The following is a 27,127-nucleotide window of genomic DNA, read 5'->3' as shown; positions in this document are numbered from 1 at the left end:
CATTATCATCACAGCACCTGGCCAAATGGTCTTTATTTCATAAAGAATAAATGATTCTTTATGAAACAGTGAACTCAGTACTTCACATAGCAGAACATTTCATGTGAGGGCGACTCTGTTCTCTCTCTCACCTTCTCTTTTCACACAGGGATTGTGGAGTGCAGGGGGGACTTCAGATATCCAAGAATTGAATTAATCCTCTTCTCCAGTTCACAGTACACCATCAGTCCACACAATATTTCTCTTTCGGGTTTATTTATATTTGTTCATTTCCTCACTTGCCCCCCTTGCAATAGCCCTCCCTTTAATGTCCTTCGCATTCTTACAATCCACCTCTTACGTGTTTGATTTGATACAAAAGGATCTTTCAAACACATCATAGTGGTCGTGTGTGCGGGTAGAGCATTTACTATCATGGATGGTATTGTAGAATGGCTGTATTTATTAGGTTGCTCCTCCTTGCATCTCAGAGAAGCAGTTGCCTCTCTAGAACTCTCTCCCATTTGGTTCTACTTTTGCCCTCATGGAGCTAAACAGAATAATTCCACACCCTCCTCCACATTCCAAGACAGTCATCCTTGCCTCTCCTCTGCAGCCCCCATATGCCTTCTTACAGGACATGGGATGTTACTCATTCCTCCCCAGGATGCTCTGTGGTTAGATGGCATTTCCCTTGAAGGGTCATGACTACTCCACCCACCCCCTGCACCTGCATCTGGATGATGTACTCCTCTACTTCTAGTGGGAGAGGAACCTGAGATATGATGTGTCTGGGCCATACAGCAAGATAGTGTAAGAAGTAAGATTTAGTTAGAAGGGTGCATTTAACTGCTTTCAATTAGACATCCCTGCTCTTGGCCTCTTCTACCTGGTTATCAGGATAGGGAAACGGTAAGCCTCGGTGATGTGGGGGTACCTTCAGGCAGGGCATCTCCCTCCTCACTCCACGTTGGGTTCTTTGAGAACAGCACTAAAATCCCCATGCCAAGACACCAGTTGACATTCTCCTTCCTTAGATGGGTAGAAAGTTCTTCAGAAGGTACTGGAAGGATTGAAAGCCGTGTGCCTATCTTCCTGAGTGGATTGGGCTCAGAGATTTGAGGGTGCCTGTATCCCCAGGTAGAATAACCTGCCCTCCTCATCCTTGGCTGTTTTATCCTTATAAGCTCATCGTAGACACCAGTGCTTACATTTCTTTGTTACTGAGATAAAATTGACATACCACAAAGTTAAACAATGTTAGTGGACAATTCAGTGCATTCAGTGTGTGCAACCATCATCTTGATCAAGTATTGCTTATTACACTCCAGTGAAATCCCTTTCTCACCCCAATATTATCATCACCGCAAAAGGAAACCCCCTACACATTAAGCCATTCCCCCTTCCTCTCTGCCTCTGGTAAGCACCAATCTGTGTTCTGTCTGTATGGATTTACCTGTTTTGGATCTCTGATGTAAGTGAGATCCTTCTATTTGTGACTTTTGTATCTTGCTTCTGTCATTGAGCATAACCCTTATGGGCTTCATATACATCATAGCATGTGTCAGCACTTCATTACCTTCTATGGCTGAATAATATTTCACGGGATGTATATACAACCATTTTGCTTATTTATTCATTTCTTGATGGACACTTATGCTGCTTCCACCTTCTGATTGTTGTGAATAATGCTCCAATGAACATGTGTGCATGTGTACTTGTTTGATGACTGGTTTTTAATTTTGGGGGGACCTATATCTAGAGATGGAAATACAGGGTCATAAGATAATTGTATATAATTTTTAAAGGAAGCTATACATTTATTTTTTTTTTAAGTAGCAACTTTACTCTGGAACTTTCCTGCATATGGAGAGACAAGGAAAGTGAGTGAGGAGTAGGAGATCTAGGTTCTTTTCCTGGCTTTACCACTAATCATCTGAGTGACCTTGAGCAAACTATTTCCCCCTTCTGGGCTCTTGTTTCCTCATTTGAAAAGTAAGGGGATTGCATAAAGCTAAGTGATCTTTCAATTCTCTTTTAAGATTTTGTTGGAAAATTTGGGTTCTAGAGAGAAGAGAGAGAATTGTCAAACAGCTAAAAGTAATTATCTCTATGTGCCTTCTCTACTGTGTTTTTAAATTGTGAGTTGAAAGCACCCCCAAATAATTGGGCTTTTTTCCCTTGCCTATGTGTTTTCTAGTTAATAAATAGCTTCTGACTTCCTATTTCCATCAAGATTCCCAGAGCAAGATATCCTTTTCTTGCCCATCACTTCCTACTATTTGGCAGCTCCTGAACAAAACATGGCAGTCGTGAAGCCAAGAAGCCATTCCATCCCCACTGTCCTCCATGGGGAAATGCTGAGCCTCACCCCAAACCTCTCTCAGCACCAAGGTATCAGCTGGATAAACTGAGTCTAGTTTTTGGAGATGTCGAATCCAAGGAGAAGAGTGAGCAGACTCTTCCTGAGCCCATGTAAAGACCATCTTAAAAGGTTAGGAGAAAGAACCAAAGACCTCCTGTGATAATGTCCAGCCAGAAGATTTTCCTCCTTGGGGGATTTCTACTCCTCTAAGCTTCTTTCAGCTGATTGATTTCCTGGCCCGAGTGCAGTGCCTAGATTGGGAGGGAGGTTTTCCTCCACTAATTGGTAGCCTCCACAGCCATCCAAGTCCAAAGCATGTGTTCTCCTGAGTTGCCTGCTGGTTTTCTGGGGGAAACACAAAGTTTAAAAAAAAATGTGATCCAAGTGGTTTATTTCATTCAGTCAGCTATCTATTTGCTCATTTTCATTCACCCATCGCATATTTTTGAATGCTTGCTGTGTTTTCGGCAGCATATTAAATTCTAGGAATAAAAATGAGGCACCTGCCCTATAGAGCCTTCCTCTTTTAATAGGAGATATAGAACATGTAGCTTTTGGAATGAATACAAAGTGACAAGTGCTGGGGTGCCTGGGTGGCTCAGTCGGTTAAGCATCTGACTCTTGATTTCGGCTCAGGTCAGGATCTCAGGGTTGTGAGACTGAGCCTCATGTCAGGCTCCAAGTTCAGCAGGGAGTCTGCTTGAGATTCTCTCTCCCTCTCCCTCTGCCCCTCACCCTGCTCATGTACTCCCTCTCTGTGTCCAAAATAAATAAACTTTAAAACAAAAGTGATAGGGGATCCCTGGGTGGCGCAGCGGTTTGGCGCCTGCCTTTGGCCCAGGGCGCGATCCTGGAGACCCGGGATCGAATCCCACGTCGGGCTCCCGGTGCATGGAGCCTGCTTCTCCCTCTGCCTGTGTCTCTGCCTCTCTCTCTCTCTCTCTCACTGTGTGCCTATCATAAATAAATAAAAATTTAAAAAAAATAAAAATTAAAAAAAAAAAACCAAAAGTGATAGGTGCTATATAATGGGAGGGTGGCATAAATGGTGTTCAGGAGTACAGACAGGGTACACATGAATCATACTTGGCAAATCCTCACGAGAAGGCAGATTCAAAGCGTGTTCTAGACGGAAACTAATCTGCACAGCAGTCACAGAGCAGGACCCAAGAAGGGGTAGGTGACTAATATTGGCTGGAACACAGAACACAGAGGGACAGTGCTGGGAGGGGAGATGCAGAGAGGGCTGCCCTGGGGAGGACATCTGAAACACGTCAAAAGATTTGGCTCTCTGGCAGCTGTGAGCTAGTGAATCTGACTGGCGAGTGGCCTATTTGTATCTGTGCTTTAGAGAAGAGCAAGTCTGGTGATGGTGGAGAATGAGTCTGAGGGGTAAGAGTAGAAGTGGGGAGGGGCGCCCAGCTGTCTCGGTCAGTGGAACGTGCGATTCTTGATCTTGGGGTTGTGGGGTCAAGCCCTACATTGGGTGTAGAGATGACTTAAAAATAAAATCCTTTAAAAAAAAAAAAAAAAGAGTAGAAATGAGGAGAGCACTCAGGAAGCTGTTGTGGTCACTGTCGTGAAACAATGATGACCAGAACCAAGGTAGAAGCAGTGAGAAAGAAGGTAAGTAGATGGAGTCCAGAAATATACGTGAGGCTGGAGGTGGGGAAGGCTGCTGTTGGGCCCAGCTTCCAGGAAGGAAACTGCTGAAATCGGAATCCGAATCCTTTAGCTTGACCCATGTCCTGGCCCAGAAGAGGTGCTTCATCTTCCAGGTCTTAAGCAGAGTAACCTTGTCTCCCAGGAGCCAGCACTGGAGCCGTGCTCCTTTCACCAGTAGGAAATGGATAGATGGGAGATGGTGGTGGGGTACAGGTAAGAGAATAATTCTGGAAGAACCTTCTGCTGCCATCCTCATTGACATGGCCCCATGGCGGAACAGCAGTTTGAAGACAGACCCTATGGCACTCTTAAAGCACTATACCTCACGCCATCCCTGGGCCACTCTTCCTTTTTCAAGTAGAATGAACATACAGTGTTGTATTCATTTCAGGTGTACGATATAGTGATTCAGCAATTCTGTACATTACTCAGTGCTCATGGGGATAAGTGTACTCTTAATTCATTAATTGATTTCACTCACCCCACACCACCTTCCTCAGGCCATTCTGTCTCAGGAGGAGGAGAAAGGGGTTTATCTCTTAAAGACTCATTCCAGGCCCCTTGGACAGTCATTTTTAATCCTTCCCCTTGTAGGGCCTGAAATGACTTGTTATGCTTGAAGATGTGAACATTGGGCTGTCATAATATTCCTCATTCTACCAATCCTCTGGAATCCCCTTCTTCTGGGTCGTAGTCTCAGCATTGCCATTATCTCTAAAGGGACAACATCAGGGACCGCCATATGTTTGCTGCACAAAATATCTGCAGAAATCCATTAAAAAAGAAGTCCTCTGAGCAACCAGATTTCACCTAACTCCACCCAACACAGAGGGGGTCAGAGAAGCTCTAAGATTGGTGTATTTCTTACTGCCCAGTGCATGCAGGTGTTAGACCCGTGAGACAGTGTTTGTTTTCATGATTCTTACATGTAGAGTTGCCCTTCCTTCTACAACAGTGATTCTCAACTGGGCATGGTTTTGTCCTCCAGGGGACAGTTGGCAATGTCTATAGATATTTTTGATTGGGGGCAGGAATGGGCTTTACTGGCATCCAGTGGATAGAGGCCAGGGATGCTTGTAAGCATCCTGCAATACCCAAGATCATTCCCCAAACAAAGTATTGTGGGTCCCAAACATCAATAGTATAAGGTTAAGAAACCCTATTTCAGAACATCGGTCTTTGACCAAACCCTTGAGTTCTTCAGGCCCTGTAGGATTGCTAGAAGAAACCACAAGTTCAAGAAAAACTCACTTGGCATTATATTTCTTTCCACAGCTGAGCTCTGTCCAGGAGGCCCAGTTAGAGCGGCTGGAGGCAGCAAGACCCCGCAAGCCGGGGAGCGGGGAACGGGGCCCAGTGCTGAGGATGGCCAGGCAGCCGCCGCCGCCCTCGGTCCATGCAGCCATCCTGCTCTGCCTCCTCAGCCTCAGTGGGGCCATCGAGATTCCCATGGATCGTGAGTCCTGCTCCATCTCCTTCTTTGATTCTCCTGATTTGGGGCAGAGGAGCTGGAGGGAAGGGATGGTCAGGGGGAAGTTAAGACCAGCTTTCGAAGAGGCGGAGAGAGGAGAAGCAGTGGATTCTGGATGCAGAGCTGGGTTTCCCTCCAAAGAATTGACGCAAGCAGGCTTGTGTTTGGGAATGTGAGTCTAATTGTGTAGCACGATCTCTGAGGACTCTGGCCGAGCCTATACTTGAGCTGCCGGGAGCCTGCTGAGCAGAGTTTTCAGGTCTGTGTGTCACTCAGGAGTTCTTGTCTCCACTCTACTCCCATGGCCTTCTGTGGTCTTGACCTGTCCATCAAAGTGGAGCTTCCAAGGACCAACTGTAGTGGACAGTTATTTGCCTTTCTAATATCCGAGCTGGACCCTTAGGCCATCCTGGCTGGACTGACTGACTAATCAGGGCAGATGGCCTAGGGAGGGTTGGGAAAGGAATTATTTCGCAGAAGACTGGGGCTAAATGAAACATTAAAATAGAGCTCTGTTATAATGCTGCTGTGGGAAAACCAGAAGGCCCTGCTTCCTTCTGTCTCTTTTCACCTCTCCCATGGCAAAGTTGGAAAGTAAAATCCATGGCATTCTGTTTCCCAAGGTGGCGGCGTTACTTGGCCGTCAGAATCGTCAAGTAAGGGGCTTAGGGTGCTGATCCTACAGCCACGTCTCTAGCAGCCATATCCATTGTTACATTCATAAGTGGCCCATTGACTGGCAGCTATGCTCCCGGGCCCCGCATTTAGATGTTTTCCACCTGTGCCACAATTATGGCACTTCCATCAGAATGTCTTGGCATTCCAGTGCTCTGATGTGGGCATACCACCTTGTCCCCTGTTTTCTGCTTCCAGAAATAGATGGGACCAACATGATGCCAACCCTGACTTGGGCTCTGTCCAGGTGACAGATGTCTGGGGAGGGTTGGGAGAGTGATACAGCCTCCAAGCAGTGCCCACTGAGCTCTCCAAAGCCAGGCCCTGGGGCCTGGAGTTAGCACAGCTTGGAGAAGAGTTGCACATACTTCTGCACCCTCCCACCCAATCCTACCAATAATAGCTGCCCAGAGGAGTGGGCACTTCTGGGTAAGAGAAGAACAGCAGAAACTATAAGTTGGACCCAGAAGCAAAATGGGCAAGGCCCCTGCTGCCCTCCTAATAACCCCAAGTGTGTGTGTGTGTGTGTGTGTGTATGTGTGCGCGCGCGCGCGTGTGCACGCGCATGTGTGTATGTATTCGGGGTGGGGGGTGTCATGGAAGGAACTGTTCCCATGGAGACCATCTGTACTGCTAAGTCAAGGTGGAGAGAAGGCCATGTCCCTGGAGAGGAGAGGGGCGCAGAGGAGATTGAGTTATCAAGGAAGTGGTGAAGGCTCATTTCTGCTGCTTCTCCTCACTCATTCACCTGCCACTTTGATCCCTGGGGCTAGTGGGTGAGGGGTTCCTCCAAGATGAACTTATAAATAGATGGCTTTGACATCTATATTGGGAATCTGAATTTCTAAAGCTCTACTGGAGCCGTGGGCAGGTGACCCAGCAGTGAATGTCTCCAAAGTACCATGTGTGGGGCAGAGAGCTGCAAGTGCCCTGACCTCCCCACATCCATCTCTCTGTCTCCTCAGTGTCCATGAGGAGGGTCCCCACTTCTGGGATTGTATTCAAGGAAGCACAGATCTTCCTTGCTTTGAGTCACACGGCGAATGGGTGCTGGATTCATGAATAGAGCCCAGGTCTCTTGACCTCCCATGAGGTTGGCATTCAGCACAACTCACCCCTACCTCTGGTAATCCCACCTTCTTTCAGTTCTTGGATCTCACCAGAGTAGTAGCTTCCATGCACCCTGCCCAGAGCTAAGTGCTTTCCAAGAGCCTTCTCTGATTCTCACAGCTCATCCTTTGGGGATAGGTTAGAAAACTAAGGAGCCGTTCTCTCCAGCTCATACATAGCAAGGCCAGCACCTCTCTGAATGAGGATGTGAATCCTTTTGTAACACCATGCCTGGTACCCCAGCTGTGTCACAGCAGGAAACTCACAATACCTTCCTGGAGCAAGTGTGCCTCCTGCACACTGGACCTCCCAGTGGCTGCAGGCACAGCGGCTATGGTGACATCTCCAGAATGAGTCTACTAAAGCTGAATGCAAGGTGAGAAAAGGCCAGCCAGCCCTTCAGAGGGGACCCAGTTGCCCCAGGAAGAGCCCCTGTTTAGCCAGGTCTTCCTCTCCTGCTGGGCCAAGCATGACAGACACCCCAGCCCAAGATACCTGAGCCCAATCCTTCCCTCTTACCCTGGGCTGAGGCCCAGTGGGATGGGCTGGGGAAAGATCACACATTCTTTTTCCTCCTCCCGCCAGAGTATTTATTGATATACAACATATGTAAGTTTAAGGTATACAACTTGATGATTTGCTACGTGTATGTATTATGAAATGATTGCCCCGTGGGTTAGTTTATACATCCATCCCCTCACCTTATTACCTTTTGTGTGCATGTGTAGTGATAACTTTGAAGAGCTACTCTCGAAACAACTCCCAGGTACATAATATGTACACTCGGCCCCTGGAACATATCCATCTTATAGCTGGAGATTTGTACCCCTTGACCAGCATCTCTCCACTTCTCCCACCCTTGGCTCCTGACAACTACCATTCTACTCTGTTTCTTTGAATTTGACTTTATTTAGATTCTACATATACTGAACAAATGCCAGATCTTTCTCTGACTTAAGGTCCTCAAGGCCTATCCATGTTGTCACAAAAGGCAAGGGAGATGATACCTGCAGCCTCTGATTACTGTGGCATCATTCACAATAGCCCAGATGTGGGGCAAGTGAAGATCAGGGCTCCGAACTTTCTCTGTGTGTTGCTTGGGAGTGGCTGAGGAGGCTCAAACAGGAGGTGGCCCTGTCAGGTATGCCCTTCCGCTCGCCTGCCCCTTTGGGGGGCAGTATCTGTACCGTGAGGACCCGACATTGCTTCTACTCTGGGGCGTTTGGGCCCAGCAGGCTTCCTGGAACAGCCCGGGGCTGCGACACAATCCCTCATTGAAGCACCGGCCTCCAGCCCCTGCTGCTCTGCCAACAGAGTCACACGCACCCACCTCCCCCCTCATCAGCCCCAAGGAGAACAGCGTGACCTTTGAAGAAAGCAAAGGGTCGCCTCATCAACAAGAGTGGGTTTGCCAAAAAGTGAGTCTGCTGGCAGCTCCGTTCTCCTCCCCACATCAAGGGACTTGGCATATTTCTCCTAGGAACTCACAGAGGATACAGTGAGGTGGGAGAAACATTTTCTCCTTACTGTCTTCCCAAATAGTGCTGCAAGATGACCTCAGCACATATCACACATGTGCACACGTGCACGTGGACACACACACACACGCATTGACACAAACTGCATCCTCCAGGAATTGATGCCAGGGCATGTAGATACCAGCCAGGGAAGGAGAAGAAGTGCAAGGATAAAGAAACCTTGCAGGCCAGCAGGCTTCTGCTTTACCCCCTGCAGAACTTGTTGGGAGATTTCCCCTCCCCCTCGTAAGCCAAAAGAGCAAACTCACTTTCCACTTGACAGTTACCAGTAAGTTTTGTAGATGGAGAGAAGGGCAGGTGGCATGACACAGGGTCTGGGGGGTGAGGATCACAGGACTATGTACGTTGTCCTTATCCCCAGGCAGCCGGTCCTCCCTGTCCTCTCCCTGTGCTGGCGTGTCTTCTGGGTTGGTTCTGTCTCTGTAATAAATTCCTTGGTGGCATATGGTGGTTGCAGATGTCATTACCTCTCAAGAGGCCCCGGGCCTGGGGACAGCATCCAGCCTCTGACTTTTGTCAGAATATCAAGGAGAAGAGAGTGCTGGGGCCCCACCTGACCAACCCACGTCTCTGGCCAAGGATGGATTTGCAAAAAGAGCTTTGGATCAGACCACAGGAGAGCTGGTTTCTCATTCCAGTTCTGCAGCAAATTTCCTATGTGACCTTAACCGAGTGGCTTCCCTTCTAAGAATCTGAGATTCCCTGGATAATGCCTAGGGCTTTTTCCATTGAGCCAGCCCTTGATTTTATAAAAGAGAGGCTTGAAGGCCATGTGGGCCAAGCAGAGCCTCTGCCAGGGCAAGGACAGAGCCCTCCACTGTGTGTGGAGACCGAAGAGACATCAACTGTGTCTTGAGATGAAGAAACTGCTGGCCTGATGGTCAAAAGGAGTAGATCCAGTGTCCACCCTACTTACCTGAAAATGGCCCCTTCTCCCTACCTGTCCTACATGCCTCACCATACTGGCTTTCCAGAATTGCCTTTCTTGGGCCCCTGGTAGGAAACTCTTATATGGATGAAGATGCCACCATGGGGGAGCTCCAGGGAGCATGTGTTAAAAAACCACAGGTTTCTGCTTTTCCCCAGGACTTGTCATTTCTTTCTATTTCCTGCCATGGCTGTACCCAGGCAAATGGTAAAGCAGATAAAATTTCACTTCAATGCCCCAGCAGGCCACACAACCCTGGCCCACGTGAAAGAATCATTCTGAACCCTTTCATGCATCTTTCTCAAGACTTTCGCTTACTGACAGTGTGTATAGCAGGGCACTCATTCCTGCCCCAGTCAGGCTTTCCTCTTTAATGTCTGTCTTCTCTCTCGTGACTCTTGTGGCACTTGGGTCCTGCCTTCACTCTGCCTTCTCCACGGTGTCCCCTCTCTGGGCCCCTAAACCCCTCTTCTTGCTGTGGCTGGGTCAGAAAGTGTCGAGGTCACCTTGGCTCACCAGCAGCCTCGGCTTCCCCAGAAAGCGGCCACTGGGAACAAATCAGCCCGCAACACCAACACTTATCTGACATCTGCACTTGGTGTGAAATAAGATGGGCGTATTACCTCATTCTAGACTCATAAAGAAAAGGCCTCTTACAAAGTGGCAGAAACACATGTTCTCTTTTCTGCAAATTTTAACCAGGACCTTCTCCCCCAGAAAGTATATCACCGTTGAAAGTGTTGCTGTTTGAAGCGTGGTACCCAGTTCACCAGTATCAACACCACTTGGCTGCTTGTCGAAATGTAGGATCTGCTCAGTCAGAACGTGCATTTTAACCAGACCCAGCTCCCCTCCCCTCCCCTCCCCTCCCCCACCAGCTGATTTATATTCTTGTCAGAGTTTGAGAAGCCCGACCCCAAACATGCACATATACCTGTACACAGGCATGAGCACGTCTCAGACGAGGGCTAGGGAAGATTTGGGCTGCCCACCTCTTTATCCCTTCCGTAAAAAGCACAGAAAAGAGTGGTGGACTCCGCTTCATCCCTGTAGTTGTTTGGAAGAAGGATTTCCACAGGGCAATGTACTTCTGCCATGAGCAGGGCGACAGTGATTCATCGATCTCTAGAATTTTCTGATGCATAGGCAGGAAGGTGCTTGCATGTGTGACAGAGAAGAAGGTACAGAGGGAGGAATGAAGCCTGGGGACCATGCTGGGCCCTTGAGGCTGTGCCCTGGAGCCCTGGTTCAGATCAGCTGCTGCCCAGACTTCTCAGCCCCACACGCCGCGGGCCAGGAAGCCGCTTTCCTCAATGGCATCTAGACAGGATAGGCAATGTCTTCAGAGCCCGGCCTCTTTTCTTTTTATTATTTTATTATTATTATTATTTATTTATTTATTTATTTATTATTATGATAGTCACAGAGAGAGAGAGAGAGAGGCAGAGACACAGGCAGAGGGAGAAGCAGGCTCCATGCACCGGGAGCCCGATGTGGGATTCGATCCCGGGTCTCCAGGATCGCGCCCTGGGCCAAAGGCAGGCGCCAAACCGCTGCGCCACCCAGGGATCCCAGAGCCCGGCCTCTTTTAAGCAGCTCTGTCACTTGCAATATTTGGACTTCCATGGTGACAACGTTTGGTCAGAGGCTGGTCTTTCTGCTCAGCTGTATGGTCTGCGCTCCCTGTGGAGGTGCTCTCCACACAGGGCTCCCTGGGCCTGTCCACGCCTCCGTGTGGCTGTCCCACCGAGCTCTACAGCCGGGAGCAGAGAGCTCAGGCGCTGCGCCCGGCCCAGGCCGACCTCGGTGCTCCCTGCAGGCTGGGGCGTGAGCAACCTGCGGCAGGTGGTCACATGCGATAACCTATAACCGATGTCTTCTTCTCTCCCCTCCCAATGCTAACCCGTCGGAACTAACAGCAAGCATTCAGAATGAGCGTAAGTCCCCTCTGCCCAGCACCTCTCTGCTCTTGAGCCTCTGGGAGGTAGGAAGCCCGCAAGAAGCAGGGGAGAAGGCCGAGTGAGGAGTTACGGCGGGCGGGCGGGCGGGCTGGCTGGGGGGGGGGGTGTTTCTCCATCACTCCACCCTGCCTGCTGGGGCTTTTTGACACCAGAGTCCCTGTGGTGCGGCCCCTGCCACACAGGAAGGGAAGGGGCTCACCCAGGGCATCCCATGGCTGGAAAAGGCAGAGGGGTAGGTGGTACAAAGAGCCGCTGCTCTCTATCCCCTGCTGGCTGGCATAGGAGCGCCATGAGGAGCACTGGGGGTGGACACCAGGAGTGAGAGGAGCTAGCAGACAAGTCCCCAGGAACTGAAGCCTCTGAGCTCCAGCCTCACCACAGTCTGGCCGTGAACCATCATGGCCACTGCGCTCTGGAAAGCTAGCTGCTTTATGTTCCTTTATTCATTCAGCAAATATATGTCAAGAAGTCTCATGCAGAAAGCATTGTACTGAGTGTTGAGATATAAGAATGGGTAAAACAGAAGTGTCTCATGCGAATGCTGTGAGGTCTTAAAGGGATTTTTCTTATGCTCAGTCCTTGCCATGACCCCCCTTTCCTGTGGTCGTGTTTAAAGAGCTGGGTCCCTGGAATGGGGCACTGCCCACCCCCTGCTTGCCTGCTTGTCATGTGGCTCTCGAAGCTCTTATTTTCAGCCATTCCCCAAGCCAGGGCCCCGGGCAGGTCCCCAAAGCCCTGACCACCCACTGTCTGTGCTCTTGCAGTATCCCAGCCCCCAACCATCACCAAGCAGTCAGTGAAGGATCACATCGTGGATCCCCGTGATAACATCCTGATTGAGTGTGAAGCAAAGGGGAACCCTGCCCCCAGGTGAGTGCGCTGGCAGGTCAGTCCAAGCCCCCCCCACACACACACACACAGACAAAGAGGAATTGAAACCACACTCTTGCCTTGGCCCTGATGATGATTGAAGATGCTGAAAAATTCAGAGCAGAGATGACAGGACCCCATGCAGGGTGTTTGTCAGGAGAAACCAGGGAGGGCAGGACCTCGAGTGTATGGCAGCCTTCTTCCGCCACATCCCTCAGCCGGTTTGCAGGAGCCTGAGCACAAACAGGGCCTCTCTCACCCAAAGTGGAAGAAGCAGGGCCACCCGGAGAGGTGAGGCCTTCTGAAGTTTGGTCTTCCCATCATCTTCTCTCTGCAGGGACAATGATTCTGTGACCCTGAGCAGCCACTACTGTCCTTGTCACCTTTTAAGCTTATATCCTGGGTGGCTGCAGATGCACATGCCCACCCCCAGAAGCATAGGGAGAGTCTAGTGTCTTCACTTCTGGGATCAGTTTTATGAAGGCTACGGGTCCCTTCAAAGCTGCCCCTCCTGGGCTATAATGTGTGGCCCTGCTTTAGACTCTGCACCGACTGAGCAGGGCACAGATACCCAGGGCCATTATTGGGCTTTGGTTTTAGAGTCGGTTATCAAACAAGGAGACAGGAGAAGCAGAGTTAGCTACCTAATGTGCTTGGCTCGGGTCAAATATGAATTCAGGTTTGCATTCGTAATCGGAGGTTGGGATGTCCTGGGGTGGAAGCATCTGCTGACTCTGGATTTTAAAAAAAATCAAAGTCCCTGCCCACTCCTGCAAAGAACATAATCCCCCAGTGGTGACCTGGGTATCTATCGCCGACAGCCGTACCCAGCCTTGGCTGGTTAGAAGCACTAATGTCAGGAACCTGTCCCCAGAGAGTCACTTGGCTGTTACCTGGGACTCTGCATTTTATCAGGCTTCCCAGCCCGTTCTGCCACTTAGCCAAGGTGGGGACGCACTAGTGTGGAGGTGTGATTACGGGACCAGGTCAGGGACCAGGGCCCTGAGGTTCTCCCTGGAGCCCAGCACCCACCTGTTTCCTCTTCATCGCCCCTGCTGCTCTCTCCACCCCCTCTGTCCACAGCTTCCACTGGACTCGAAACAGCAGGTTCTTCAACATCGCCAAGGACCCCCGGGTGTCAATGAGGAGAAAGTCTGGGACCCTGGTGATCGACTTCCGTAGTGGTGGGCGGCCCGAAGAATATGAAGGGGAATACCAGTGCTTCGCCCGCAACAAATTTGGCACGGCCCTGTCCAATAGGATCCGCCTGCAGGTGTCCAGTGAGTAACGTGGGGTGGGACTGGTATGCCTTGCTCCCGAGTGAATGGTGGGTAGGGAGCATAAAGGATCATTCTAGAAGGGCCACCTTTGGCCAATTGGTGCCTTGGCACCCTGCATGTCCTACTTGCTGTTCTACCTCTGAGCAGGAGCACACCTCTCACTACTCAGAAAGATTCCTTAGAAAGGAGGCTTCCAAAGCAGAGTCTCAACCTCACCGGCACTCTGGACACGAGAGGAGAAGACGGAGAGGAGCTTTTGGAGAGAGCTTCTATAGACAGAATGCCTCTCCTCTCTTGCTGCACCTCGCCTAGACTCACAGGCCCTCTCTTCTCCCTCGATCTCCCATTTGGCCTTCCTCCTTATATGCCTGCCTTGAACCATGCTCCTTACCCTGGCCCCAGCCATCACCTTCATTTCATGCTCCTCTGTCTGATTCTCCCCAGAGTCTCCCCTGTGGCCCAAGGAGAATCTAGACCCAGTCGTGGTTCAAGAAGGTGCTCCCTTGACACTCCAGTGCAACCCTCCACCCGGACTTCCATCCCCGGTCATCTTCTGGATGAGCAGCTGTAAGTCTTGGGGGCCTGGTGTTTGGTTTCTACTTTCATCTTAGGGAGTCGGTTGGGTGTGTTAAATAGGAGGGGTTTGCCCAAGGTTGGAAGACCTTGACACATGAGAAGCAGGTGTAAGGGGCCATGTGGCTGAGAAAACATCGAAGCTGCTCGGGCTCCTTTCCCAACCCAGCAGCTATTGGCTGTGTAATCAAAAGCAAGATGCTTAACATCTCTGGGGGCCTCAGTTTGCTCTTAGAACCAGATGCTCAGTAAGTGCTCAGTAATATTTGTGATGATGAAGAGGAAAAGCAAGAGAAAAGGAAAGGAGGAGGAAGAGGAGAAACTGTTGGTCAACAGGCCAATTAAAGGCAGGTTGACAGCAATTGCACTGCTGGGGATTTGCCCCAAAGATACAGATACAATGAAACACCAGGACACCTGCACCCCGATGTTTCTAGCAGCCATGTCCACAATAGCCAAACTGTGGAAGGAGCCTCGGTGTCCATCGAAAGATGAATGGATAAAGAAGATGTGGTCTATGTATACAATGGAATATTACTCAGCCATTAGAAACGACAAATACCCACCATTTGCCTCAACGTGGATGGAACTGGAGGGTGTTATGCTGAGTGAAATGAGTCAATCGGAGAAGGACAAACATTATACGGTCTCATTCATTTGGGGAATATAAAAAATAGTGAAAGGGAATAAAGGGGAAAGGAGAAACAGTAAGTGGGAAATATCAGAAAGGGAGACAGAACATGGAAGACTCCTAACTCTGGGAAACGAACTAGGGGTGGTGGAAGGGGAGGAGGGCGGGGGGTGAGAGTGACTGGGTGGCAGGCACCGAGGTGGGCACTTCATGGGATGAGCCCTGGGTGTTATTCTGTATGTTGGCAAATTGAACACCAATAAAAAATAAATTTATTATTAAAAAAAAAAAAAGGCGGGTTGACACCAAGCCTCCTTTCAATCTCTGATCAGTGTGAATTTGCTAAGTGCTGCCCTCATAGGACAGAGGGAGCTATAGGAATGAAACCTTTGATAAAGAAGACATGGAGAAACCGGATGTTTGCAGCCAGCGGACAGAGTATCATCACTGAGAGCTTGTCCTGTTTCATTTTGGATGGAGACTCATTTACTCAGGACCTCAGTTTCTTCCCATGTTCAATCAGAATTAGTGGGGGTGTGTTATAAAGGTACCTGGAGCATTGCCAGCTGTGTCTTCCTGGCTTCCCCTCCCCCTTCTCCATACCTGCTCCCCATCTGTCCACCCATCAGTCAGTCTACAGATCTGCCTGCCTGCCTGCTTAGCATCCATCAACCGTCCATCCCTGAAGGAGGCAGTGTTGTGAGCTGTTTGGCAGTGCGAGTATGGCTTTGTGTTCACCCATTGTCTCCTTCTTCATCATTTTGGTGCATATGCATGGGGAAGACTGCCTGGCCACAGGCTGGAGAGTAGGTTGGTTCGCTAACTATTCAGACTCTCTTGTCCCCTGCATCATGCCTGTCACCAGCTTATGTCTGTGCTGCCTCCTGAGTAGATCTCATTACCCTTCTCTTTCCATCATCACTGGCATCTCCCCAGTGCAGGCCACTATCAGCTTTTCCCTGGCTGCAGTAATCATCAGTAACCACCTCCCTGATCTTTCTAAAAACATATATCGGATCGTTTCATTCATATGCTCCAGGCCCTTCACTGGCTCCTCCATCACCTCGGACAAAGTCCAGATATCTTTCCCTTCCTGATCTGGTTCCCTCTGCCTCCCCGGCCCCTCTCCTACCCCCTACCCCGGCTGTGTGCTCTTACCTTTAGCACCCACTGTTCCTGCTGCTTAGAAACCTCTTAGGGCCCCTGTCTCTTCTGCCTAATGTCATGCAGCCTCCAAGTCTGAACTCAGGGCAGGAACTCCGTGCTCTTCCCCTCCGCTCATCCTCTTCTTACCCAGGCTTCCCACTCACCATAGTGTATAGTGATGATTTCTTTACCCACCACCTCTTCTACTAAGCCGCAGGCTCCTTGAGGGCAGGAACTGTCTTACTCATCTCTCTTTCACCAATACTAGGCACAGTGTCTGGCACACAGTAGGCCTGCAGTATATCTTTGATGAAAGATATTGGAAAGTTGGAAACTTCCCGTCATTGGAAAGTTGACATCATTAACCTGTGCTTTAAGAAATGGTGACTTAATAAACAGTTGTGGGGAATAGGAAAGAGTTAGCTACAAATAGTCAACCTGACAAGTATGCTTTTACAGACCAAATAACCCGGGCACCTGGTCATTTGAAATGACATCTGATGCTTCAAAAATCATAGGTAATGTAGTGCTTATCCTCAGCCACTCCCGTGATGTCATTAATTCTGAAAAGCATCATTTTCATATTTTAACATGCCTAAAATTAGAAAGCATCCTAAAACTGATGGTGTGCATTAGTGATTAGTATGTATCTTACAACTGTAATTGGTAGTGCTTTTCTCTTTCCTGGTGGGAGCGAGAGCTTAAAAAGGAAAACAAGTGTAATCCATGGGACGCCTCAGTGGCTCAGTGGTTGAGCATCTGCCTTTGACTCAGGTTGTGATCCTGGGGTCCCAGGATAGAGTCCCACATCAAGGTCCCCACAGGGAGCCTGCTTCTCCTGCCTGTCTCTGCCTCTCTCTGTATCTCTCATGAATAAAAATAAAATCTTCAAAAAAAAAAAAAAAGAAAGAAAAGAAAAACAAGTGAATTTGACTCCTGATTTGGGAAGCTATGATCCCAAATCAGGAGTCAAAGATCTGAAGGGCTATGATCCCTCCCTCTCATTCAGGGCCAGTCAGAGCTTTCGTGACATGAACAGGAGCCAGAAAAGTATGGGCATGGTGGGTAGACAGGTCTAAATCTAAATCCTCCTCTTCCCACACTGTTTTTGCAACCCAGGACACTTTAAATTCACTGCTTTCTTATTTGTCAAATGGAAATAAGCCCTACCTTAGAGTTGAGAGCAGGAGACCAAATAATGAACTCCTGCCCCCACCCCACCCCGGGGCTCTGTAGGTGCTCCATCACCTGCCCTATCACGATGATCACTTCTGTTACCATGACTGCTCACCCCTCTCCAAACCTCTGCTTCCTTACAGCCATGGAGCCCATCACTCAGGACAAGCGTGTCTCTCAGGGCCACAACGGTGACCTGTATTTCTCCAACGTGATGCTTCAGGATATGCAGACAGACTACAGCTGCAACGCGCGCTTCCACTTCACCCACACCATCCAGCAGAAGAACGCGTTCACCCTCAAGGTCCTCACCAGTAAGTGCGGGTCCCTGCCCGGGCCTGGGAGCCAGGGGCAGAAGCCCGCTGAGCCCAAGGAGCCCCAGGAACCTGGGGCTGAGAGAAGCCTTGTCCCTAACTAAGGCTGACCCAGAAATCCTTCCAGCTTATTGTCCCCGAGCTACTTCAGCAGCTCTTAATCAACCTCTCTTGATCTTGAAGGCTTGAGTTCGAATTGGTCCTCCTCTTGCTCAGTGCTTCTCAGGCTCCAGGGTCAGGCTGAACCACCCGGCCCACTTGGCCGCTGTCCCAGGCCTGTCGAGCCTGCCTCCACGGTCCTGCCTCCGTGTCCTCCGGTAGCTCACCAGGTGCTCCGGACACACACCAGCACGGACGGGACGGAGAAGCGCAGCGTTCAGTGTGGTCATCCGGCATCTCTTCCGTGCACACAGCTGGAGGATTTCTTTTCTATCTAGTCACCATCTGGTTGTTTGTACTTCTAGCAAAATGCCACAGTACAGAATGTCCAAATCAGCAGGGACCCCTCCCCCCCCACAACGTGAACTGTGTTTGATTCGTGATATGTACATGCCGGACCCCTTGGAATAACAACATTTTCAAGCTGCAGATTTATGATCTAGTTGTATGTGCTTTCATTTTTTATTTCCTGATTCTGTTTGGCTGGTCCCAAAGGGAGTCAGCATTTCCTGACCCCGCATAGCGTGGGTACCAGGCCCTCTGCAGAAGAGAGAACTGAGTTGTCAGTTCACAGACCCGCAGTTGGGGATCTGCTGGCTTGAAGCTCTGGCTGCAAATCCTTAGCCAGCCTAGGACACTGAATTCAGAGTGGCTGTGTTAGTTTGCACCGTGGATTTGTAAGAGGCCTTCTAGAGAGCGCTTCCCCTGCCCCAAAGACCTCAGTCTGTCTGACTCAGCTGTGAATGCTGGATTCCACACAGGGGACAGTGGTGGTGGGAGAGGCCACGCAAAAGGAGAGGCCATGCAAAGGCCACACTGGCAGCTGCCCCAAGTTAGAGAAGAAAGCCTGAACCCCGGCTTCCCCAAGCCCACATGCCTCTCTGGGGGAATGGGGGAGAGGCACAGGGAGCTGGCTTTTCCCTCAGGACAGCTGGTGGCCTGGTCTTCTTTCCTCAGCAGCCCCTGCCAGTGATGGAGGCTGGTGGTGCCGAGAACCCCAGCCCCCACTCTGTTTCCACCCAGCATCGAGGCAGACCCACAAGAAGCAGTTTCCTTCTCATTTCTTCTCCCTGTGAGAGTTTTTTCTCTTCTTTTCATTGTCTTCCCTTTGCTTTCTCACTTCCTTCCTATTTCCCTCCATCCTGCTTCCTTTCTTCTTTCCACCTTTCATTTTCTCTCTCCTTGAACCCTATCTACTTGCCTCCAGCACTCTCAGCAGCTCTGCAGCTCCCCCACACACTGTCCGGAGTTGGGGTCAGGCAGCCCGCAGTTTGCTAACCAGCGGGATAGCCAGAAACCCCAGGGTAAACCCCAGGGTAAGCCCCACGTGCTCCTGGCAGTGGACCCAGCTTTGGTCTCTGCCGCCCCCTTGCTGGCCTTCTTATTCCAGACCCAGGCCCAGAAGGAACCCCTGGAGGAGAAAGTCGGTTGTCCGAAGTGTCTAGTGCACGTCAGCAACCTGCCAGCTGACTGAGCTGGGGAGGTCAGTGTGGTCTGCCTAGGACCTCAGAGTGGCCTGCGGGGCCAGGACGGGGCTGGCAGTGTTGGGCAGTGAGGGAGGCTGGAGCATGAAGCAAGATGCTCACCGAGCTGATCCCCCAGACAGCCTTAGTGTCATCACCTGGATTCCTCTCTGCCTACCTAGTGTGATGCTTCAAGTCAGGCACCTGTTTGGGGACTGAGTCAGGTGACCTTCCACAGTCCTGGATGAAGGCCCTCCAGGTCACACAGGCTAGAGGCAGGGAGGTGGAGGTGGCAAAGAGCCTTCCTCTGTGGAACTAGGCAGTAGAGATTATCAACAACATTTAGAAGTTGGACTTTCCAGAAACACCTTTTTCTCTACCAGAGGAGGTAAGGGCTGTTTGTTTCTTCTTTATTTCTGGGTCCCCTTACTCCACTGAAAACTCCTCCAAATGCCAAGAACCTCCCCCCAGCCCCTCCCAGGTGATGGGAACAGAGCCCTGTCTGCTTCCTGGAGTTCTCCCAGGGGCAGCTTTGGCCAGGAGCAAGTTCTGGGCATCTGAGCCAGCCCAGAATTGGGCACAGTTGCTTAAAATAGCACAGTTGTGCTCTCTTTGCTTTCCTGCCTGGAAAGGACACAGGCTCTTTCTTGTACCTTCAGAACCAGGTCTGGGGGTGGGAGGCAAAACAGCCATGCTGGGACAGCTTCAAAGTCTCTCCTCACCGCGGGTTTCCATCACAGTTTGCTCCTTGGGGGAAGAAACCAATCTCATCATGGCTGATTTTGCATTACCTACATTTAAGGAAGGGCGGGGGGCGGGGGGAAGGTATCTAATACAAAACACTGGGCGATCTGAAACCATTTTTAAAATTTGTTCTGGGATGCAAAGACAACAGTGAAGTCAGGCCAACAGAGTTGTACTTGTCCCACTTTGTCCAGACCAGAACAGGCCCCTTTGGGTGCCTTCTGCCACAATAAGAGGTGACCATGGTGAGGGAGAAGGATTCTCTCCTGAGCCAGACACAGGAGCACTAACTCTGCTTCCTCCTAATGTCTGCTGTCTAAGTGACACTCTTAGGAGTCAGAAAGTCTCCCTGAATTTCTCAGATGTGCTGGAGGATCCTCAAGCTGTGAGATCACTTCTAAGCTTGGATCGCTCCTCTGCAAAGAGAGCAGTTGTATTTCACCTGGTGGCACGCGGGCTCCGGAGTATGAAGCCAAAGGGCCCATTTAGCTGTGTGCCCTTGTTCTCCCCCAAGAGAGAGGAATGCCCCCTCCTCGAGTGCATCCTCATTCCCTCCTCCCCTCTGCCACCCTGCCTCTTTATTCCACTGCAGGTTGGTTCCCACCCATTGCTCCAGATGAACCCAGGCTGACTTCTCAAACAGGCTCTGTCTTTCCACAGACCGCATCTTAAGGGGGTAGTTCTGGATAAAGCAGATCTCCCTACTGGGCTGGGCGTTAAGCACTTTTGGGAACCCAGACACTACGGGTCCCAGCAAAGAGTGAGCACAGCCTCTGCAATCAATTGTAACAGTTGATCTGTCTTCAAATATGCAAATATTCCGGCACAGCGCGTCTCCTCCCTCGAGCGTTTGGACCAAGCCTGGCTTCCCTGGGCTGTCTGCTTGGCTTCCAGTCGGCTGTACCCGCCCCTCACCCCCTTGGGGACTGTCAAAACTTGAACCCAGTAGCCAGACAGGGATGGCGGTAGAATGAAAAGCCTAGCCTTGGCAGGCTTAAGTGCCTTATTCCAAACTGTCTTTCACCAAGGATTAAATGCCCAGGGGTCTTAATTACCTAACACTGGAATCAAAGCCACCAGTCTGCTCCTGAAGAACCCAAGCCAGTCTAGGAGCTCTGAATCTCCAGCTCACTCAGAGGGCCTTGCCCATCCAAGTGTTGGACTTCTAGCCCATTATACGCTCTCTCCTGCCCAGGCTCCCTTTCTCTTCCAAAAATCTGAACCGCAGCCTGGATCTCTCTGCCTCCCGAGAAATTCTGGCCTCCTCAAAAGAAGGCCTTTCTGCCACTGGAGGCATCTCAGAGACCAGGATGGTGCCCATTGGTCAGGTGGGGGAGGGCTGCTTGCTGCTGGTTAGCACATGATCGCTGGGCGCGGCCAAAAGTCCCTCTGTCGTCCTCTCTCAAATTATGAACTGTATTTCTTGGACTGTCTTCTCTCCCTGGCCTCCCACCTTTGCATCTTAGTTTCTGCCCAAGGAGGGCTTTGCTCTTTTCCTCAGGGATCACTCACATTCCTTTCTCTTTAGCTACCCCAGGAGCTGGCCTGATCCAGAGTCCTGGGAACTGAGGATTTTGATGGGAAGTTGTTCAAAAGACTACTACGGGATGCCACTAATCCTTATCTCATTTGTTTGAAACACAGTAGGATCAAGCCATTAAAGGTCAAGCCTAATTTCTTTCATTAAAAAGAAATTTCTTTTATTATTGCCTTCTTTTGCAGGATTTAACCTTTTCTTCCCTTTTTTGGGTTGTTTTATGTTGCTTATTCTTCACCAAGCACATTTCCTTTCCAAATATGCCGTGTCTTTCCTTTGCAAAAACACCAGTTGTTTTCGTGGCTTTGCATTTCTGTTGTTTGCCCCCTGTTTATGCCTCCACAAGCGCTCTGTGGCCTCCTGTTTGCTCACCCTCTTTTGTTTATTGCAGACAACCCCTATAATGACTCGTCCTTAAGAAACCACCCTGACATGTACAGTGGTGAGTCGCCGTGGTAACCTTGGGAGTAACCTTGCCTGTCCTAACCCCAGTTCTCCTAACCTGACTGATACCGTGTCATTAACTCACTCGGGGTGTCAGGACTGACCGTTGCCCAGACCAGGGTGCTGAGGTGGCCCCTTCCAGACACTGCTCTCCCGGAGGACAGTGGCCAGTTTGGGAGTTTGAGGTAGCCCACGTAGTGGTTTCCCAGCACGTGCAAGCCTCTAGTCACTGAGATCTGGACAGGTTGGTCAGACCAGGGCAAGACGTCAAAAGAGCTTCTTGGCGAGTTCAGTAGAAACACAGGAATCATAGGACCCAGTGGTGGATGGATGGAGAGTATCTGAGGATAGATGAGTCTGCACAGTGAGGGGGGAAAAGGAAGGAGGAGGTTTAGAGTACACGAAGGAAGCTTTGTGATATATCTAGTTAAGTCTTAAGTGTCTGGATGTGAACTGCCTGCCTTGTAATCTTGCCTTAGTTACCGGGGGCACCCCTTCACAAGCCCCATGTCTCTTTAAAATCCCTTTGGAAAATATGAATAAGAGTCCAGCCCTGAGTTCTCTTTTGAGGTAAGTATAAATGAAGATGAGCCATGCCTGGCCTCAGTTGCTTCTCTGCTCTGGCAGTGTGTGCAAATCCAGTGCCCACCAGTCCACACACTTGCAAGTTGTGGAACAGTTTCCATGAGGCATATTTCTTTCTTTTCTTTCTTTCTTTCTGATAGTCACAGAGAGAGAGAGAGAGAGGCAGAGACATAGGCAGAGGGAGAAGCAGGCTCCATGCACCGGGAGCCCGACGTGGGATTCGATCCCGGGTCTCCAGGATCGCGCCCTGGGCCAAAGGCAGGCGCCAAACCGCTGCGCCACCCAGGGATCCCCCATGAGGCATATTTCTAACTCATCACACAACTGGTTGCTCAGGCTGAGTAGTAGAGTAATTAGCTATTTCCACACCTGAGCCACCCCCGCCCCCCACACACTCCCCCCGCCACCCCCACCCCCCATGGCTCGGGAATGTCTTGTTTTCCTTGAGCAGCCAGAGGGAACGTCATTTGCTGGCTTTGGTGAGGCAGCTGGCCCCCATCATCACTTATGCCTCAGAAGCTGAGGCTGCAGGTCCCCAGGGGTGTCATTGTGGGCTCAAATAGATAGGAAGTGTCTGCACTGAGATGTGCTAATATAAACAACGATCGCAGTCTGGAGCGGGGGATGGGAAGAGAGTGAGAGTGAGAGCCCCGGAAAGAGGCAACGGCTCTAACTTGACATCAGGCGGCTAGAGCCACACTGAGACTCTGCCAGAGAGATTTACTGCCCAAGGAAGCAGGGGACCTTTGTTGGATTCGGGGCATTGTTTGTTTTCAAAATAATGGGGCCCAACCACCATTGTGTCAAGAGCGGCCAGAATATTGGTGTGGAATGTGCCTCTCTCTAAATTGGATTTCAGGTAATCTATTATGGAAGTATTCTTGAAGCTAGAGCATGTCAGAGCCAGAAGGTCCCTTAGAGACCATCTGATCCAAGCACCTCACTTTGTATCAGATAAACCATTCAGGGGAACATGCATGTAGAATTGTTTTATCAATGGGATAAGTCTGAGTGATTCCAGCCAGTTAAACTTCGTGACCAGTTATAGATGTGACTATAAGTGAAGGAGTGGGAGTTCTAAGAAACATCCAGGGCTGTGAAACCAAGCAAACTTTGCAAGAACTCACGTGGAGATCGACCCGTTCTCAATCCAGGGTAGGATGAATGAAGCTGACCTAAGCATGAAGCCAGCTGGAAAGGATGTAAAGTCAAAGTGAGACATATGCTGAACAAAGCACACCAAGGTGAATGCTTCTAGAAAGACAGAGAAAGTGGAAAGGAAGGAAGATAAGGTCCTTCCTAAGTGCAGGGCTGGACATAGAGACACAACACAGTGAAAAACGCCCAGTGATCTGTCTGCTTGGCCTTGAAATACGGCGTGTCTCTTATAGCGGTAGGGCCACCCCATAACTACATTTTATTCTAGTGATCTCTACAGTGGTTTGGTATCCTTTAAACATATGCCAGATGTCCCCTGACCTGCTGAGTGGCAGGGGGAAGCTGGTCTGAGATTGTAGCTTACCACGTAGAATTCACCCAGCAAGGAGACAAGGAAGAGAAGAGTGGGCATTCTGAGGTAGGCAGCCTGGAATTAAATGCAGGCTACAGGAGGTGCCACTGAGTGGCCTTGGGCAAGTCATTTAGTGTGTGAAAACTTTAATCTCCTCATCTGTAAAATAGGTAGATGACCCACCCCAAAGTATTGTCATGAAGATTAACCAGGATAACGTGCATCTGATTCGTTCGTGTTAACACAGTATTGGTACTATTGGCATTGAAGGGAGTACTTTAGTGTTGAGTGAAGTTAATTAAGGTGGACACAGAGAACTTGAAGAGAAGCTTGCTTGTTTAGCAAGCACAGTTATAGGAAGGACGTACTGTGGAGGGAGAAATTTTAGGGCAGGCTAGAAAAATGAAAGCTATTCAGATCATCAGCTCTGCTGAGAACTGGATCAGAAAAAAAAAGTTCCAACTATTGGATAAGGGATTTGGGTCAGACTTACGGAAGAGACTTCCTGACAGTGGAAGGTATCAAATGTCGCTAGACAGAGAGTTTTTCTCGTCTTCTGGGATTGTTTGGGCAGCCATTCCTGGAGCCAGACAGGTGGATGAGATGCCACAGATCCAGCCAGCCCCATGAGTTCTTAATTATGAGACTTGAAAGCAGCAAATGGGGGATTCACCTGCCCCTAAAAGCTGTTTTTGGCAGAGGTTCTCAGATATACCTGATACGTTGGACTCTCTTCTGCTAACCCAGACTACTTAACAGATGGGAGCAACTCAGGTTTTCAGCAATCTTGACCTTTCCTCTTGCAGGAGTCAAGCAAGACGTTTTCTCATCACCTTTAAAGCTGGGGTGGTTGAGGCAGTGTCATCTCTTGATGTCTCCCTACTAATCAGATTCCCTGGAAATCCATGATCCCACTCTTGAGCCACAGCTTAGGAGAGCCAGAAAGGACAGATTGTCCTTGGGTTTGAGATCAGAGGGGCCCATGGTTGGAAGCTCTTCCTGAATACACCGATGCTTTGGCATCTGGGTTTGGAGTTTGATCAGCTATTAGGTCTAGCCCTAGCCCTGGAGATCGGGGAGAATGAGAGAAGCATCATCAGGCTGGACAGGCTGAGTCCCCACCTCTTAGGAGGGTATGTAAGATCACACCCTAGGAGACTGTCATCCTCCACCATATAGAGCCCTAGAGAGTAATCACCTTTGTCTTGGAGATTCTTTCTGGGTCACCTCCTGGGAAAGAAATTAGCCACCTTCCCTTGGGAGCAGTGGCCCCCAAAGCCACCAGCTGGATTATCCTTCATACATTTTTTATATAAATACCTCGTGCTGCAGCTGACCACATTTCTTCATAACCTCCCCATTTGGGTCCATCATCCCTTAATGGTACCACATGTCACCCTGACTCCTCTTCAAGCTTTCCATGGCCTTAAGAATCCATGGAAATGGATTCTTGGATGTCTTGGGAATCTCTTAATTCCCAGCCCAGCTTCTTTCTCTAGCATGGGCCTGAGTTTATTTGATAGCCATCAAGGAGGGATAGAATCTTAGCTGAGTGGAAGAGGCTCACCAGAGCGGCTCACTAAGACGCTAGGTCTTTCCCTTTTGCCTCTTTTGCCCTTGGATTTTGGTTTTCTTTGGTTTGATACTCCCAGAGCTGGCTGTCAGGAGGGACAGATGGGGTATTCATCTTTAACGAGGCGATATAGTATAGCTATCAGAGCACACACTTTGGTGCCAAATATTCCACAATCCAAAACATAGCGACATAGCAGGCTGATGACCTTGCCAAGTCTATGGATTTCTTTGAGCCTCAGTTCTCTCTGCTGAAAATGGAGGTAGTACCCCCCCCCCACATACCAGGTTTGTTGTAAAGATTGAGCATGACTATGATGTCTAGAGAGAGCTGTTAGCATGGGCCCAGCCCATTATGAATGCTCACCAAGTGGTAGCCCTGATTATTATTTCTGACTTTTAGGATGTTCTTCCCTATATTTTTGAACTTTGGCTTGTTTCCCAGTAGCTTCTCTTCCTTTGGGATAATTCTATGGTTGCTAGCCCACATCCTACAAATGAAGTACTGCTGTAACCTTTTTATGGTCACAGCTACAGCACGTCAAGGCACTCGCAGCGAGACTCAGCTCGCTTCTCCTCCTTCCCGTACTTCATGCTTTGCTGGTCAAGTGTGCTTATGGTGCTGCATGCTATGGTGTGAATTAAATGTCCACAGGGTGGCAGATTGGTTTCTGCAGATTCTGTTCCTGTGTGGAAGGAGTATGCCAACTGGGCTGGGTCCTCTTTCACATGGTCCCAGGGCTCCCAGCCCTCGAAAGAGTCACCAACCTGACACCAGAGTCTCCTGCCCTGAAATATCCTTCTCATAGTTCCCTTGACCTTGTGTTATCTTGACTGTTTTGGTGATTCCATGATAATGGGTGGGACGAAGCTGCTGCTTTGGTGTCAAGCTTCCTTGGTACTGAGAGCTGGCTGCTTCAGGAGTCCTAGATGGTAACCGATTAACCACATAATGGATTAACCTGTTCAGTAGCCGCTGTTGTATATGTGTGTGCTGGTGGGACACATGAGGACATCTTACAGGAAGAGAAATAACACATGGGGTAAACTGTTGCCTTCTTTTTTGTTCCCGTCTTCCCTTGAATTCATTCATCCCACAAACACTGAACGCTTGCTATGTGCCACATACTGTGCCAGCCACCTCACTGTGTATACGTCTCGTCATTTCTTCCCCTCACAAAAGCATAAAGTAGACACCAACCCTGTGACACGAACTCCCCAATACCTAATGGAGAGACGCTGAGTGCCTCTAAGACAGGAGCTTTGCTGATCCAGCCTGGCACCAGCCTGTCCAACAAGCTCCTTTAGGAGTCAATGGTGTCACAGAGACAAGAGTTTCCCCTGCCACTCTGTCCTCACTGCCAGGTCCCGTTAAACAGCCCCCAGCCAAGAAGATGCCTTTGTTCCCACTCCAGGCATCTCTGACCACTC

At 49.8% G+C, this 27,127-nt stretch overlaps 1 protein-coding gene across 17 annotated transcripts in view; it reads left to right on the top strand.

Annotated features, from left to right (window-relative positions):
- NFASC (neurofascin) overlaps positions 1–27,127 on the top strand; it is a 181,458-nt gene that overhangs the window by 101,629 nt on the left and 52,702 nt on the right. For 8 of the 17 annotated variants that reach the window (XM_055334121.1, XM_055334125.1, XM_055334129.1 and 5 more), the window contains exons 3-9: positions 5,285–5,465; positions 11,651–11,668; positions 12,457–12,562; positions 13,646–13,842; positions 14,287–14,409; positions 17,512–17,682; positions 21,977–22,027. In XM_055334121.1, coding sequence (XP_055190096.1) covers positions 5,375–5,465; positions 11,651–11,668; positions 12,457–12,562; positions 13,646–13,842; positions 14,287–14,409; positions 17,512–17,682; positions 21,977–22,027 — 757 coding nt within the window. In that variant the 5' untranslated portion in view covers positions 5,285–5,374. The remainder of the gene's footprint in view (positions 1–5,284; positions 5,466–11,650; positions 11,669–12,456; positions 12,563–13,645; positions 13,843–14,286; positions 14,410–17,511; positions 17,683–21,976; positions 22,028–27,127) is intronic. The other 9 variants (XM_055334135.1, XM_055334132.1, XM_055334131.1 and 6 more) reach the window with 3 other exon arrangements.

Source organism: Nyctereutes procyonoides, unplaced genomic scaffold (genome assembly GCF_905146905.1).
Source record: "Nyctereutes procyonoides isolate TBG_1078 unplaced genomic scaffold, NYPRO_anot_genome, whole genome shotgun sequence".
NCBI classification, from domain to species: Eukaryota; Metazoa; Chordata; class Mammalia; order Carnivora; family Canidae; genus Nyctereutes; species Nyctereutes procyonoides.
This window is presented reverse-complemented; position numbering and strand designations above follow the sequence as displayed.